Consider the following 17,361-nt stretch of genomic DNA (forward strand, 5'->3'; position numbering starts at 1 on the left):
GCCTTCCCAGGCTGACCTGAGCTCAGACCCTCATTCGGGATTCCCAGGAAGGGATGGGAAGATAGAAAGTCACTCCTGGGCAGGATAACACCTCAGCTCTAATGGCAACAATCTGGGCTGCAGGTTCTAGGTCAAAACCACAGATCCCTCTTGGAAATGTATTTATGTGTCTGTATGTCTCTTTTTATTTAAAGAGAGAAGAAATGGAAAGGGAATGATTTGGAGGCACATCCTAGAATGTCAGTGTTAGAAAGCCAAGATCTTTTTGTTGAACTCTCTCATTTTGTAGCCAAGAACATGGAGACTCAGGGAGGGAAAGAGACTGGTGCAAGGTCCTAAGGCAAGTGTGTGGCGGATACAAATTTGAACACAGGTATTTGGACTCCTGGTTCAGTGGTCTAGCACAATAACCGGGACAGAGGTGGTGGTGAAACGGTGGGAGGATTGTCAGTTGGCCCGAAGATACTTCTTCCTTCCCCCCGCCCCCAGAACTGGCACCTGTCACCACACCCCACCATGCAAAGCACACACATCACTCGCTTCACATTCAGAGCCTCAGAATGTTTTTGGCTTCGACAAAGCCCAAACCAGGGCAGGGACTGTGACAAGGGACGGAAGCTGGGAAGGCAGGAGGAGGAAGATGGGGACCGGAGGTGGACGGGATCAATGGCTACGGTTCTTCAGCCACTCAGACGTGAGTAGGAGTGACCGTGCCGCGCCCTTACTGGCTAGTGGGAGTGGGAGCTTTTCCTAAACCCCAGTTGAAGACAAGAGCCCACCCTGGCCCCTCCCCCCACCCCTGTCCCTTCTTTAGTCTCTGAAGCTGGAGCATCAGGCTGGGTCGTGGCGGGGGATGACCACCTCTTAGCAGAGGTGCCCGCCAACGCCGGCGGTCCTAGTCCTTGCCTCCACAGACAGCCAGCAAGGCCTTCAGGAAGTGACCGGAGGTGTCACCCTGGCAGGGACAGAGGGAGAGCAGAGTGAGTGAAACAATCTTGATGACCTCAAGGCCCCCTCCTCCCAGCTGCTGGCAGCCTGGATGTCTCCCTAGTACGTAAATGTGACCCTGTCCCTTCCGTGGCTCCCCATCATCCTCAGGAAAATGTCCAAGCTCTAGGCCTGGCTTCAAGGCCTTGGGTGGTCCGACCCTCATGAAGCTCTGTGGCTTCACCTCCCCGCTTCCTTCCGGGAGCATCTTGGTCATCTTACTACCTACATACCTACCATTGCTCCACCCAGCACACCCTCCACACTGCCCCCAAATCCTGTCTGCCATCAGATGCCCCCTCCTCTGTGAAGCGTTCCTGCCTCTAGTCTTGTCTCCTCTCATGGCTGCCTTGCACCCTGCTAACCCTCCCCCCACGACCATTAACACAAGTGTTAAGGCAGTGGTCCCCAAACTTTTTGGCACCAGGGACCGGTTTCATGGAAGACAATTCCCTCCCCCCGCCCCCCAGCAAACCACGGTGGGGGGGGAGGGGAGGGGGATGGTTCAGCAGGAATGCGAGTGATGGGGAGGACAGGTGAAGCTTCACTTGCTAGACCGCCACTCACCTCCTGCTGTGCGGCCCGGTTCCTAAGAGCCCGCGGACCAGCACCGATCCGCAGCCCAGGATTGGGGACCCCTGTGTTACGGGATTCCTTATTTGAACAAACATTATTGAGCACTTACTGGGTAACAGGCCCTTGCAAGAATTTATGTGACCATCATTGGATTTATGTTGTATTGTCTGGCATAGGACAGGGCTATGGTGGGGGGAGGGAGCAGACTTTCTCCCTCTTTTTAGAGGGCTCCTGTCATTTTTATATTTTTTGTTTCTGTAATTTTTGATATATGATTAAAAAAAATATATCAGGACTTCCCTGGTGGCACAGTGGTTAAGAATCCACCTGCCAATGCATGGGACACGGGTTCGAGCCCTGGTCCGGGAAGATCCCACATGCCGCGGAGCAACTAAGCCCGTGGCCACAACGACTGAGCCTGCACTCTAGAGTCCGCGAGCCACAACTACTGAGCCCATGTGCCACAACTACTGAAGCTTGCATGCCTGGAGCCCGTGCTCCACAACAAGAGAAGCCACCACACCAAAACAAAGAATAGTCCCCATTTGCCACAATTAGAGAAAGCCCAAGGGCAGCAACGAAGACCCAACACAGCCAAAAGTAAATAAGTAAATGAAGTTATATAAAAAAAAAGAGGAATTTTCCTCTTAAAAAAATCATTGTTGTAAACAATTCAAATCAAAGGATTATACAATAAAAGTCTCCCACCTACCTCAACCCCTAACTTCCTAAATCAAGAGGTAGCCACTGTTGTATTTACTTGTGTGATTTTCTAGCAATGCTTTTCCATATGCATATACAAATATGTATATATGTATAATGTCCCTTTTCTGCAGAGCATTCATACTATTCTGGGCCATAATTTTTGACTTAGAGAAGATCCCAAATCAGCACATAGAGTCTCCTCATGCTTTTTCATGGCTGTACTGTACTCTATCATATGGATGCACTGTAATTTATTTAACCAGTTCTGTATGAAGGGCTTCCAATCTTTTGCTGCTATAAAAGAATGCTGGCATAAATATTCCCGTACACGTCTTTGAGAACACATGTGGCTATGTCCGTAGGATAAATTCCTACAGGTAGAATTATCAAGTCCAAAGTATATGCATTTAAAATTTTGAAACTGCCAAACTACCCTTTAAAGATGTGCTACCAATTTACATCACAAGGAGACATCACCTCATACCTGTCAGAATGGCTATTATCAAAAAGACAACAAATAACAAGTGGTGAGGATGTGGAGAAAAGAGAACCCTCTTGCACTGTTGGTGGGAATGTAAATTGGTGCAGCCACTATGGAGAACAGTATGGAGATTCCTTAAAAAATTAAAAATAGAACAAACGCCGGAGGTGAGCTGAGCCGGGGCCAAGCCGAGGCCAAGCCGAGGCCAAGCAGTCCCGCCTCAGACACCACCCAGCCGCCCATCGCGGGTGCAACGCATGGAGCCAGAGCAGCGGCGGCAGTCCCAGGGCTGAGCCCCGTGGAGCTGCCTGGACGCGGATGCAGCTGTGATGGTCCGCCCCAGCCCCGCTGAGCAAGAGCTGTTCCCGGACAAGATATGAGAAATGAGTGTTGGAAGTCGAAGAATAAAGTTGTTGGGAATCCTGATGATGGTAAATGTCTTCATTTATTTGACTGTGGCAGTCTCCAAAAGCAGTAGCCAAGAAAAAAATGGAAAAGGGGAAGTAATAATACCCAAAGAAAAGTTCTGGAAGATATCTGACCCTCCCAGGGCATATTGGAACAGGGAACAAGAAAAGCTGAACAGGAGGTACAATCCCATTTTGAACATGTTAGCCAACCAGACAGGGGAAGCGTAAGGATTTTCCAACATAAGCCATCTGAATTATGGCGAACCTGACCTGAGGGTCATATCAGTAGTTTCAGGTTTCGACAGTTTGCCAGACAGATTTAAAGACTTTCTGTTGTATTTGAGATGTTGAAATTATTCACTGCTTATAGATCAACCAGATAAGTGTGCAAAGCAGCCCTTCTTATTGCTGGCGATTAAGTCCCTTACTTCACATTTCGACAGAAGGCAAGCGATTTGGGAATCTTGGGGCAAAGAAACCAATGTGGGGAACCAAACAGTGGTGCGAGTCTTCTTACTGGGCCAGACCCCTGCAGAGGACAACCATCCTGACCTTTGAGATGTGCTGAAATTTGAGAGTGAGAAGCACCAAGACATTCTTATGTGGAACTACAGAGACACCTTGTTCAATTTATCTCTGAAAGAAGTACTCTTTCTCAGGTGGGTGAGCACTCCCTGCCCAAATGCTGAGTTCATGTTCAAGGGCGACGATGATGTTTTTGTGAACACCCGTCACATCCTGAATCACTTGAATAGCTTATCGAAGAACAAAGCCAAAGATTTGTTTATAGTTGATGTGATTCCCAATGCTGGACCTCGTCAGGATAAGAAACTGAAGTACTACGTCCCAGAAGTTCTTTACACTGGCGTCTACCCGCCTTATATGCAGGGGGAGGTGGATTCCTCTACTCCAGCCACCTGGCTCTGAGGCTACACAATGTAACTGACCAGGTCCTTCTCTACCCCCTCGATGATGTTTATACTGGAATGTGCCTTCAGAAACTTGGCCTGTTTCCAGAGAAACACAAAGGCTTCAGGACATTTGATATAGAAGAGGAAAACAGGAATAACATTTGTTCCTATGTAGGTTTGATGTTGGTACCTAGCAGAAAACCTCAAGAGATGATTGATATTTGGTCTCGGTTGCAAAATGCTTATTTAAGTTGCTAAATTATGTACAAACTGAATTTTGCATAGAAAGATGTATCTCGAATAGTTCCCATGTTATGTTCTCTCACATTAGAGGTAATTTCTATGTAAAACCATCAAAATTGCCTTTATGAGTAGTACCCATATGAGGGTCTCTAAACCTTTCAGTGTAGTACTTTCTGAAGAGGGAAAGCAGAAGATCCTAATTTTATGTAGGATATGACAGGACGAATGGTTCTGACCCTTCCTGCTGGCTGGCTCGTGGTCATTGTTTTCTAACTTGTCCCCCTTGTCATCTGAAATCATGTTTCTGGAATTTGATCGTGTTATTTTTGTTTTATTTTTGTTTTGCTCTCATACGATGATAACCCTATTTCCCATTATAACGAGTGAACTATCTGCGATTTAGGTATTCATAAACCTGTTGGCTACAAAGACATTGTTATATATGACTCAGTGCTTTCTGTGAAATGGAATAACATTTTCATGAAATTTGGATGAATTTTTTAAATTGTCTACAACAATTGACCTCTTTCAAAATTTCCTGCCGCCGCAACATTTCCTTGTGTTAATCTAATCAATCAATTTTGCAAAATGGGAATCACTGTGTGACATTCATCCAGTCTATCTTGTTATGGTCTTATGGTCATAATAAGGAGAAAGCTTAACTATCCTGTATTTGGTTTGCTGTGTGGTGTTGTGATAGTTCTCTCTTTTTCAGTATTTGAAAATAATGAGTATGATTCCATAATCTTCAAACTGAAGATTGAATTGACCCTGGCAACCATATTGTGTTTATGATTTTTCATTGTGAACCAGGAAAGCATATGTAACTTTTGAACTTTAAGTGAAAAGATTAAAGTGGCAGACCTTTTTATCAGTGGTTTGTCAGTTTAAAACTGCAGAATTCTATTCTTGCCATATGGTTATGTGTTGCTTATACAAAATTATTATCCTGAGTAGTGACTGCTTTCCTGTCTCAGTGTAGAAGTGCCTGTGTTTTTATTTATTGTTCAGATCAAATACCAAAACATTTTCTTAAATACATTTTGTGTAATATTTTATTTGTATACAGTGTTATTGATGAATTATTTAACTAGAGCATGGTATTTTAAGTAGTAAGTATAACATATGTTAGATAAAGTTAACTGTCATTTTTGAATTAAAAAAAATTTTTTTTGGGGGGGGATATGAACTAGAATTCTGCCAAACTGTTGCTTATATATACTGTCTTGTAACATGCTTTCTTGAGATATTTTTGTGTTATAAATATGAAGATTCTTACCAGGTGTGATACTGGGGACTGTAAGAAGATAGAAATAAAGTCACCATATTTTTAATTGTCATGTGGAAAAAAAATTAAAAATAGAACTGCCATATGACTCAGCAATTTCAATCCTGGGTATTTATCCAAAGAAAACAAAAATATTAATTAGAAAAGATATATGCATTCCTATGTTCATAGCAGCATTATTTACAATAGCTAAGATATGGAAGCAACCCAAGTGCCCATCAATTGATGAATGGATAAAGAAGATGTGGTATATACACACAATGGAATATTACTCAGCCATAAAAAAGAAATCTTTGCCATATGTTCACTTAGAACATATGCTAAGTGAAATAGGTAAGAAAGAGAAAGTACTGTATGGTTTCACTTATACTCAGAATCTAACAAACAAAATAAATGAACAAACATAACAAAAAAAGAAACAGAGTCATAGATACAGAGAGCAAATAGGTGGTGGCCAGAGGAGAGCTGGTAGGGGGAGGAAAGAAAAAGGTGAGGGAGATTAGAGGCACAAACTTCCAGTTGCAAAATAAATGGCTCATGGGTATGAAATGTACAGTGTGGGGAGTAAAGTCAATAACTAATATCTTTGTATGGTGACACATTGTAACTAGACTTATCATGGTGATCATTTTGAAATGCATAGAAAAAAATCACTATGTTGTATAACAGGAACTAACTGGGTGTTGTAGGTCAATTATACTTCAAAAACAAACAAACAAACATACAAACTCATAGAAACAGAGATCAGATTTGTGTTTACCAGAGGTAGGGGATGGGGGAGGGGCAACTGGATGAAGGCAGTCAAAAGGTACAAACTATAAGACAACTAAGTATTAGGAATGTAATGTACAACATGATAAATATAATTAACACTGCTGTATGTTATATATAAAAGTTAAGAGAGTAAATCCTAAGAGTTCTCATCATACACACACAAAAATTTACTATTTCTTTAATTTTGCATCTATACAAGATGATGGATGTTCACTAAAGCTATTGTGATAAGCACTTCATGATGTATCTAAGTCAAATCATCATGCTGTACACCTTAAACTTATATAATGCTATATGTCAACTATATCTCAATAAAACTGGAAGAAAAAAATAATGAAGATGTGCTACCAAGTTACATTTACACCAAGTCTATATGGGACTGCCTGTGAGCTTCCTCATGGTCTTGTCAACCAAGTATAGCATCAAACTTTAAGATTTTGGTCAGTCCCCAAAATCAAAGAAATGGGCTTCATAAATGAAAAAAGTCAGATGCAAAACATCACATATTACATGATTCCACTTACATGAAATAATCAGAAAAGGCAAATCCATAGAGACAGAAAGTCACTTGTAGGTTGCCTAGGGCTGGGGGTGGAAATAGGTAAACAGGTACAAGGGACATCAGTGGGGTGATGAAAATGTTCTAACACTGGATTGTGGTGAAGACTGTACAACTCGTTAACTTTACTAAAAACTACTGATGCCCTTAAACGAGTAAATCTCATAAAATTTATGATACTTAAATTACACTTCAATAAAATTGCTTTTAAAAAGCCAAAAAAAAAAGCTCTTGTTTTTTGGGGGTTTTTTTGCGGTACGCAGGCCTCTCACTGTTGTGGCCTCTCACTGTTGTGGTTTCTCCCGTTGCGGAGCACAGGCTCCAGACGCGCAGGCTCAGCGGCCATGGCTCACGGGCCCAGCCGCTCTGCGGCATGTGGGATCTTCCCAGACTGGGGCACGAACCCGTGTCCCCTGCATCGGCAGGCGGACTCTCAACCACTGCGCCACCAGGGAAGCCCCAAGGCTCTTGTTTTATTTGGAAATCTTTATAAGCCTTTGATCCATCCATCTGAAATCTATTTTGGTATCAAGAGTGAGGCAGGTCTCCTCTCATTTAGCAACGTCTTGGCTGTTCTACGAGGTAACATTCTGGGAATAAAAAGGACTTCTAATCTATGTTCAAGCATCTGACACTCACCACTCCCCCACTGACCTCTCACCCCGCAACTCACCTCAATGGCTTGGTGGAGAGACTTGTCATATTTCTCAATGAACTCCCGCCGGATGTTGAGCAGGTCGATCTCACTCCGGGAGACCATGATCCTGGTGAGGGTCTTCTCCTCTGTGCCAGCACCCTGGTGGAGCCAGGCGACAGGGAGAAACACAGGGCAGGAGGAGAAACAGGGTTAGGTCAGGCAGGAACTCATGGGTGTCCCTCTGCCTCTCTCCCTTTTCCCTCCAAAACCAGCATGGGACATCCTGCCTCTGTCTTCCACAAACAGTCCTGACTCAAACTCCCCTGTGCCAGGACTGGCCAGACAGAGGCAAGAACAGCCTGTATGAGTTGAATAGTATGCCCCCCAAATTCATGTCCACCTAGAACCTAACAAGGTGATCTAATATGGATATAGGGTCTTAGCACATGTAATTAGTTGAGGTTATACTGCATTTGGGTGAGCCCTAGATCCAATGACTGGGGTCCTTACAGGAAGAGGACACATGGACATACACACAGATAAAGGCAGAGACTGGAGGGACTCATGCTTAAGTCAGGAAACACCAGGATTCCAGACGCCCACCCGAAGCTAGGAGAAAGGCATGGGAGAGTTTCTCCCTCAGGGCCTCCAAAAGGAACCAGTCCTACCAACACCTTCATTTTGGACTTCTGGCCTCTAGAATCGTGAAAGAATACATTTCTGTTGTCACTTAATTTGGGACAGCAGCTCTGGGAAACTAATACAGGGCCCAAGGAGCAGACACAGGACACGGAATACATGGGCAGCCAAGGCCCACCTCTGCTCCCCAAGGAGCTCTGAACACCAGTTGAGGAATCAGAGCCGGCACATGGCGGGGGCTCAAGAGATGGCTGTCATGTTTGTGGACAGCAGGCTGTCCCACCAACATGGGACTCTCAGGCCCACTCCTACCAAACTGCCTGAGCAGGCTCTGTCAGCAGCTGAGACTCCACTTGCGGGGCTGAGAGGGTGGCCAGAGTGGCTTGGGTTTTCAGGAAGCCAGGGCTAGTCCCAGAGCTGAGCACTTGCTTCCTTTCGTGATCGTTGGTCATAGGAGACACTGCGTCATCCGCTAGAATGTGAGCTCCAAGGGGCAGAGACTGTCCTTTTCAGCCCTGAGTCCCCAGAATAAGTTTCTCAACCTTGGCGCCTGGGACCAGATCATTTTTTGTTGCAGGGATCTGTCCTGTACGTTGTAGGATGTTTAGCAGCATCCCTGCTCTCTACCCACCAGATGCAAAAAGCAACACTCCCCAAGTTGTGACAACCAAAATGAGTCTGGACATTGTCACATGTTTCCCGGGGGGCAACGTAAACCCTGGTTGAGAACTACTCTCCTAGAACCAGGCATGAGGCAGATGCTGATACATATCAAATGGGTGGAAACAAACACAATTCCTGATCCAGGGGATGGCGCACATCTGTGTTTGTGGGGGCAGAAGTGCCCGAAGGGAAAGGAACAGACAAGTAAGTCTTCTTACCTTCATAGATTTGTAAAGTTTGTCGGCAAAGAAGAGAGGCTTATTCTTGACACTTTGAACTGGTAGGAGGAGGAAAGAGACGCAGGGAACTTGGTCAGAGGAGATGTGCCCAGACCATGGGCTGCTACTGCTGCTAGAGAAGTAGCATCTCCTCTATCCGCAACCTGGGCCCAGGATCGTTGCCAAAGCCAGGGTCATATCCAGGGCCTGACGCTTTCACTCCCTCTTCCTGATACCGTCTCCTCTGTCTCATCCCTCTCACTGGGTTGCAACTCGCTTCCTGCTAAGGTGCTTCCAGCTAACTAAGGCTAGTAGAGGACTCAAAGGGAAGAAACCACTCGTGAACCCAAGGTACAGGGCCTCAAACTTGTAAGGGCATCAGAATCAAGAAGAACTTGTTTAAAACTCAGGTTTTGGGCTCTACCCTAGAGACCCAGATTCAAGAAATATTTCGAGCAGAAGTTCTCAAAGTATAGTTCCTGGAAGGCATCAGCATCATCTGGGAGTTTGGTAGAAATGCACATTCTCATGCCCCATCCGAGATGTTCTGAATCTGCAACTCAGAAGGTGGGTGACCAACTCATCCCACTTTTCCTGGGACATTCCTGGTTTTAGCACAAACCCAGATGGTTGGTCACTCCATTCTGGTGCAGCCTAATGTTTGAGAACTACTGATTGAAATACTGTGCCAAAGCACGTCTGCCAGTATAATTTAGGGCACGGTGCCAATCCCTAGGGCTGAGTGTTGCCCACTCTTGCCCCATTGGCAGCCCCTGCTGCCCACCCATCCCTACCCCAGATACTGCCTGCCTAACAACCTCCCACACTTTCGCAAGGCCTGGGGGTCTCTAGTCCTCAGCAGCTGCTGGATTTCAAGGCTCCAGAGCTCACGGGGGCGGGAGGGTGTCTCAGATAGCTTAAGGAGGAGGAATCAGATGCCAGGACCAGAAAGCCAGAATGACTCTGGATATAAAAGTGTCTCTATCAGGAAGGCAGGGGGCGAGAGGCTGGAGCTGTGCATCCCAAGGGCACAGTCACGCAGGAGACAGGCCTGTACCCTGCCCTGCAGCAGGCTCGGGAACCGTGGGAAAGATCACATTACATACCGACCTTCCCAGGTCCTTATGTAGCTCCCTACCACCTCCCAAACAAACCCTAAGCTCCTTGGCCTGAAAATCAAAGCTCCTGCCTGCCTCTGCTCTCTCATTGCCTCTGTTCCCCATTCTCTGAACATCCTGTGAATTCCTTTGTGCCTCTGTCCTCCTGGTAAGGAGAAGTCTGCTGTCTGCCTTCCACTACTTTACCTCCCGAATCCACATCCCCAGTCCCATCACCTCCCCCAAGAAGCCTGCCCTGACTCGGAGCCTGGGGCTCAGTGTGGTTAAGGAGCAGACTGGGCAGGAACTTCCATCCTCTGCAACCGACCCCGAAAACCTTCCCCAGCACCTGAAGCCCGCCACCTGCCTCAGAGGACCCCGGGGCCTGCCGTGGGATGGAATGAGGTGGAGTGGTGTGTTGGTATGCACACTCGTGCGCACGCGCATACACATGGTCTAGGTGGGAGAGAGGACAGAGGGAGAAACACGAGGAAAGCGAGGTCTAGACGTGTCTCCATAGACCAATTACTCTGGTGATTAATCCGAGCGTGAGCTTTGGGCTCGGGCGGCCTCTGGTGTGACTCCGGCCTCCACTACTGGTATGTAACCTTTCTGAACCTCAGGGTCCCACTTTGTAAAATAAGCCGATAAAAGCACCTCGTAAGGATTCAACCAAAGCTGTGTGCAACTGGCTTCACACAGTGCCTGGCAGGAAATAATAAGAGAAGCTAACATTCAGCCAGTGCATTCTATGTGCCAGGGGGCAATGTTTTTTTTTTTTTTTTTTTTTTGCGGTTCGCGGGCCTCTCACTGTTGTGGCCTCTCCCGTTGCAGAGCACAGGCTCCGGACGTGCAGGCTCAGCGGCCATGGCTCACGGGCCTAGCCACTCCGCTGCATGTGGGATCTTCCCGGACCAGGGCACGAACCCGTGTCCCCTGCATCGGCAGGCGGACTCTCAACCACTGTGCCACCAGGGAGGCCCAGCAATGTTTTTAAGTGTTGTATAATTAACTCATTTAAATCTGTGTACTAGTATCACACCCACTTTACAGAGGAGGAAAACTGAGGCACAGGGTTCCTGTGACTTGCCCGTGGATATAACTGTACAGATAGTAAGTGGCACCGCTGGGACTCTACCTGGATTCACTAGGCTCTTCTGCCCCCTAGGTATTGTTCCCAGGTGGTAAAGACCCACTGAAAGTTAAATAATAACATCACAACAATAACACCTCTGCTCCATCTGTTCTAAAACACCTTGTCCTCGAATCTGAAGTCCCTGAAATCAAGATGCACCCTGTAATTGATGGCAATTATGTGAAAACCTTCCACTGACACCTCCAGGTAAGATGAAAAAAAATGTGCATCAATACAATGCATTTGGTAGTCATAAATAAGATATTGCTAATCGCTAATACTAATAAAAACAAGTTTGACCTTTGCTCATATCTACTCATCCATTTATACACATGGAGAAATTGAGATCCAAAAGGGGAAAGACATTTTCAAAGGCAAGAACTCAAATTACACAATAAGAGAGTAACCAAAGAGATCCAGGTGCTGGGAGGAGGGAAAGGTAGGTGTGTGTGTGTATGTGTGTGTGTGTGTGTGTGTACACGCCCAAATCCTACAGGACACTGCACCCCCTACCCAGCCTGGCCATCACCCTCCCAGCCGCTTCCCCAGAGAGCACTGTTTCCTCATCCTACCCTGCAGCCCAGAACAAGTTCTTGTGTTATCCTGCCAATCACACATAGGCAGAGCCCAAAAAATGGCAGTGCTTATTTTCCAGTACTAGTAGCTTAGGAAACTATAGAGGCCACACTCATCCAGTGAATCTGGCCATGTTCCCTGTGCCCCCCAGCCCGCTCCCTTGGTCCCCACCAGTTACCAATGGCCACAAACACATCTCTGACATCCCCGGACATCTCCTTCTTGATGGTGTGCTCCACGTCATAGTTGGTCATCTTGACGAACTCCTGGAAGACTGGCCCCAAGAGAAGCCCCGGAGGTGGGAGGTGAGCTTTGACTCAGAGGAAAGGGGGAAGATCACCCCTCCCCAACCAACCCAGCAGCAGCAGCAGGTATGGTTGCAGCCCAGGCCTAAATGCATTGGTCAGGATTGTTGTGGAAGGGATGTTCTGACCTCAGGGCTGCCTTGAGCTCAGAGTCAAATCTCTATCAAGTCAGACACTGCCCCAGAGCTTTGGACAAGTTCCAGGAACCCAGGCATGGGTAGTAGAAGGAGCATGCGTCTTATTCACAGCTCTGCCACAAGCTGACCAAGTTGACCCGGGGTGAAACCCTCCCCCTTTCTGGGCCTCCCCTTCCTCCTGGATAGAGGATTGTTTTGTTTTGTTTTGTTTGTTTGTTTGCTTGTTTGCTGTGCTGAGGCATGCGGGATCTCAGTTCCCTGACCAGGGATCGAACCCGTGTCCCCAGGGGAAGTGTGGAGTCTTTACCACTGGACCACCAGGGAAGTCGGGATAGAGACTAATGTAAGTAATCACAATGATAACACTAAGGAAGTTACCAGGTGCTAAGTGCTTTTTGTGTATTTATTTTTTGTACCCTTACAACAGTCATGTGAGGTAGAATTAAAATCCTAAATTTATAGGTAAGGGAATTAAGGCATAGATATTTAGTCACTTGCCCAGGGTCACACAACTGATAAGTGGGAGATCTGAATGAAGGCATTCCAGCTCCCAAGTCCGTTCTTTTAGTCACTGTGCTAAAGCACTTTTACTGGCAAGTGCCAGGCATATGCATGTCAAAATGTCCACGTCTTAGTGGTAAGGGCACTTCATCATCACCTAATGTCAGGGCCATCACATATGGGTGTGCCCTGTGCACGTGGCCGCCTGTGTGTGTACATGGTCCTTGTGTCATTATCACCCCTCACCACCTTGCTCCTGGCAGACATCACCAAAGAATCATGACACAGAACCTTCGAATCCTTCTCAACACAGCATTCTAGGAAGCCACTACCAATCCACTGGAGTTGGCCTTGGAGGGAAAAGCCACCTGCCATCTCTTATCCCAGGCATCCCACATGCTTCCCAAAGGAGGTGAAGAGAGTTGGTCTGAGGCTGAATGATGCCGTTAGCAGCAGAGCCAGGACTAGACCTGGCTCCTGGTCCCCATTGGCCACCACACTCCCTTGCTGGGGTAAGGAGTGGGTGGGTAGGCAACTGGCTCCTATTGTCAAGACTAGGGGATCTTCCTGCTGACTTGGGAAGGGGAGGGAGTCAGGCCTCACCTCTCCGGAGGTGCTGATAGCTACGCGTGCAGAGGATCATCATGAAACGTGTCTCCAGGGAAGATTTGTCTCCACTGGACGTGTCTGCTATTTCCTGCAGAGCCCGGGTTGGGGCGAGAATTTGAGAGGGAAGACACGAGAAAGCCTCGTTTGTTATTCACTTTGATGTCTGCCTGGGCCGAGGGCAGTTAGAAGCTGGGCTAACTCAGCCACCCAAGGAGGCTGACGTAGGCCCCTTCCTTCTTCCTCGGACTCCACATCCCAGCTCCAGTTCCCAGAGACCCCGTGGACTCACCCAGAGGAGCTGAGCACACAGCACTTCCACCCTGGCCTCAGGGTCACAGGACTGGGCCCAGGGGAGGGGCAAACAGGCACTGGGCATGGAGACTCAGAGTTCTCCTTCCATCTTTAAACCCCTCTGAAAGCCCCTCTGGGGAAGTGTGTCTGTGCACGTGTGCAAGGAAAAATGGCCTAGCCAGTGTTTCCCCAAGTGGGGTAAACAGGCAAACATATTTTTACACACCACATATGTAGGCTTCCACAGTGATCTTCTAGCCAGCTATCAGTTCTATTTACATCGATATGAAATTTCCTTTAAAATAACTCATTTTGGGTTAAAATAAAAAGAGTCCATTTAAAGAAAATTATTCACATCTAGTGGTATGTAGCACAAATCAGGCGGATGGTGAGTGGTGAAGTTTTGGGAAACATTTGCCTGGCCCATATGTCACCCACCGGGGTTCTTTGGAGGCCCTGAAGGGGAGAGAGAGAACCTGGGGGGCACACCCCCAAATCACTGCCTGACTCTGCCCCTCAGCTCCACCCAGAGGCACAGCCAGACTCAGACCTTTAAAATCCACGTGAAGAACAGGGCACTCACCAAGATCTCAGCAGCCACCTGAGAGCAAGGAGGAGACAGGAGAGAGAGGGGGGAAGGCAAGAGTCAGCGGAGGCCCAGAGAGGGGGCCCTGGGGTGCAGGTGAGGAAGCCTGGCTCAGGGTGGCAGAGGTCCCACAGTGGGGGGCAGGGAAGGGGCTGGGAGGAGGCACCTTCCCCTGACCTTTGGGTTGGAGCTCAAAATGAGGACAGGTCTAGGAATTCACGATGAAAGTGTTTACGGGAGGGGTAAGAGGAGGGCACAGGATGGGACATTCTACCCCTCACACCTGGCAACCTAGGGCGACTCCTCAGAGCCACCGAGAAGTTCGACGTGAGACGTGCCCTGTTTCCTACACCTTTTACCACATTTGCAGTTGAAGGGTCCTTAGGAGACCTGTCATTTACCCCCTCATGTTACAGACAGGAGACAGGAAAGCTGAGGCCTGGAGGGGACGTGCAGCCGATCAGGTGGGAAGATGCCAGCTGTTCAAGTCATCTTACAAGGGTGAATTTTCATCATCACGTTATGCTGAACACAAAATTCTGAGGTTAGGACACTATTTTGTTAGGCAAATAGCTGTGACTCGCAGGGCCTGGGAACAGAATATAGCCAGTCCTGTGTACCTCAGACTGAGTTTTGCCTTTTCTTTTTTTTCCGAAACTCTGCCAACTACTTTATTCTATTGGGCAGACTGAAATCATCCTCTTTATAAACATCTCAATAGCCTTAGGCTTTAGAAACCTTTTCATTAAATAAATTTGTAATGTCTATCAAAATTCAAAATGCACACACCGCTTGATCAAGCAACTACACGTTGCTAGGAATTTCTCTTACAAATAAACCAGCAGAAGTCTTTGGAGATATTGTTCACTGTAATAGAGAAAAACTGGAAACCATCACTAGATCACTTGTTAAATAGGCAATGGTTCATTTAGTAATGGAAATCCACGCAGCTAGTAAAAAGAATCAAACTGGTCTACAGGGCTGATAAGGAGAGAGTTTACATTTAAATTAAGCAGAAAAGTAAAGTACAGCATGCTGTGTATAAGTGTTCCTTTATCTAGATGAGAAAAGATAAATGTATGCTCACTCTTACATATTTACTGGGAAGTCGTGCTAGAGGGGTAGTCAAGATACTGTTGACAGTGGATACCTTCAAGGAGAAGGACTGGGGGGAAGAGCTTTTGCATTTTGTTTTATTTTTCCTGAAATTTTATGTTTACATTTCCTCAACATGCAAATACGTTAATTTTTTTTTAAAGTCAAATAGGAGTTATCAGAGCTACTAGGATTATGGGATGCTTCTGGTTTTTATTTACACTTTTCCATATTAAAAACAACCTGGTTGCACCTTGAGGACGTTATGCTAAGTGAAATAAGCCAGTTACAAACGGACAAATACTGTATGATTTCAAATATATGAGGTCCCTAGAGTAGTCAACTTCATGGAGACAAAAAGCAGAATGGTGGTTGCCGGGGGCTGGGGGGAGGGGGAGTAGGTAGTTGCTGTTTAATGGGTACAGAGTTTCAGTTTTGCAAGATGAAGAGATCAGTGGATGCATGGTGGAGATGGCTGCACAACAGTGTGAATGTACTTAATGCCAATGAACTGTACACTTCAGAAAGGTTAAGATGGTAAATTGTACAATGTGTTATGTGTATTTTACCACAGGTTTTTGTTAAAAGTTATGCTAAAAAGTCTAGTATTGCTATTAAAAAGAGGGAGATGTTTAAAAAATTAAACAAAATGGAATCTAAACTGTCAAAGATTCTTTACTTATTTGGATGAGAAGAACCCCCAGATATATTTGTTTTTTCAAAGCACTTTAAGACCATCATATTTGTAATATGAAAAATGCAGTGGGTAACTACAATAATTTTCCAGATATTCAACACAAAAGCTTTTCCTTATTAGCTGAGCCACTTCATGCCAAAATTAATCTCCGAAAGTTAGAGTTATCACATGGCCCAGCAATTCTACTCGTAGACATACACCCAAGAGAAATGAAAACATATGTGCACATAAAAACTTGTACACAAATGTTTATGGTAGCATTATTCATAATAGCTAAAAAGTAGAAACAACCCTAATGTCTATTAGCTGATGAATGGAGGTTAAAAAAAAAGTAATATATCCATACAATGAAATATTATTTGGCAATGGAAAGGAATAAAGTACTGACATATACTATGATATGGACAAACTGTGAAAATACTATAATAAAGTGAAAGAAAGTAGCCACAAAAGGCCAATTATTGTAGGATTCCATTTATATGAAATGTCCAGAATAGGTAAATCTAATATAGACAGAAAGTAGATAAGTGGTTGCCTAGGGCTGGGGGGTTGGGAGGAAATGAGAGGAACCGCAATATGTACAGGGTTTCTTTTTAGGGTGATGAAATGTTCTAAAATTACTGTGGTGATGGTTGCACAAGTCTGTGAAGACACTAGCAACCACCGAATTGTATTCTTTAAATGGGTCAATAGATAGTATGCAAATTATATTTCAATAAAGCTGTTATATTAAAAAATAACCTGGAGATTGAATTATCTAAAAATGGCCACAATTCTTCATTTCACTCTGGATCTATAATAATTAGATCATTTACATGATTTACTGCTCACACTGGAACACTGAGAATAAAGGGCAAGCTATTTGCAATACTGTGGGGCAACAGGTAAACACTGGCCATATGTCACCTGATCATAACAGACCCAGATTTTGAGGTTGTTCTCGATGCTCAGAGTGAGAGCCTGGGAAGGAGGAGGTGTAAAACCAGCAAGCACACACCATCAAGCACTAATGTCATTATTTTTCTGGGGGACCTTGGCTCTGCATATGAAATGCCTTCAATTTTTGTATACATTTTCCTCCAGCATTCCCAATTCACCTCGAGAAATCTATTCTAAGGAAAAAAATCATGAATGTGATGAGAGTTGGTTACCAGGGAGAGGGCTTTTTAAAAGAAGTTTGGTAGATGCTTAAGTATTTAGCCATTAAATGATGCTATTGATTTTTAAAAAATGATATGTTA

General features: G+C 45.6%; 1 protein-coding gene and 1 pseudogene across 3 annotated transcripts in view; one reads left to right on the forward strand and one right to left on the reverse strand.

Annotated features, from left to right (window-relative positions):
* Positions 1–546: 546 nt before the first annotated feature.
* The window catches only part of ANXA6 (annexin A6), a 54,081-nt gene continuing 37,266 nt past the window's right edge, over positions 547–17,361 (reverse strand). Inside the window, exons 21-26 of one of the 2 annotated variants that reach the window (XM_081231623.1) lie at positions 14,326–14,343; positions 13,446–13,539; positions 12,078–12,173; positions 9,092–9,150; positions 7,608–7,730; positions 547–955 (exon numbers count right to left, since the gene is read on the reverse strand). In XM_081231623.1, coding sequence (XP_081087749.1) covers positions 896–955; positions 7,608–7,730; positions 9,092–9,150; positions 12,078–12,173; positions 13,446–13,539; positions 14,326–14,343 — 450 coding nt within the window. In that variant the 3' untranslated portion in view covers positions 547–895. The remainder of the gene's footprint in view (positions 956–7,607; positions 7,731–9,091; positions 9,151–12,077; positions 12,174–13,445; positions 13,540–14,325; positions 14,344–17,361) is intronic. The other variant, XM_081231624.1, reaches the window with a different exon arrangement.
* Positions 2,082–6,477, forward strand: LOC308615827 (N-acetyllactosaminide beta-1,3-N-acetylglucosaminyltransferase 2-like; annotated as a pseudogene). Its single transcript has one exon. The product of its transcript is annotated as an N-acetyllactosaminide beta-1,3-N-acetylglucosaminyltransferase 2-like (transcript).

Source organism: Mesoplodon bidens (assembly GCF_964165515.1).
Source record: "Mesoplodon bidens genome assembly, chromosome: 4".
Classification (NCBI taxonomy): Eukaryota; Metazoa; Chordata; class Mammalia; order Artiodactyla; family Ziphiidae; genus Mesoplodon; species Mesoplodon bidens.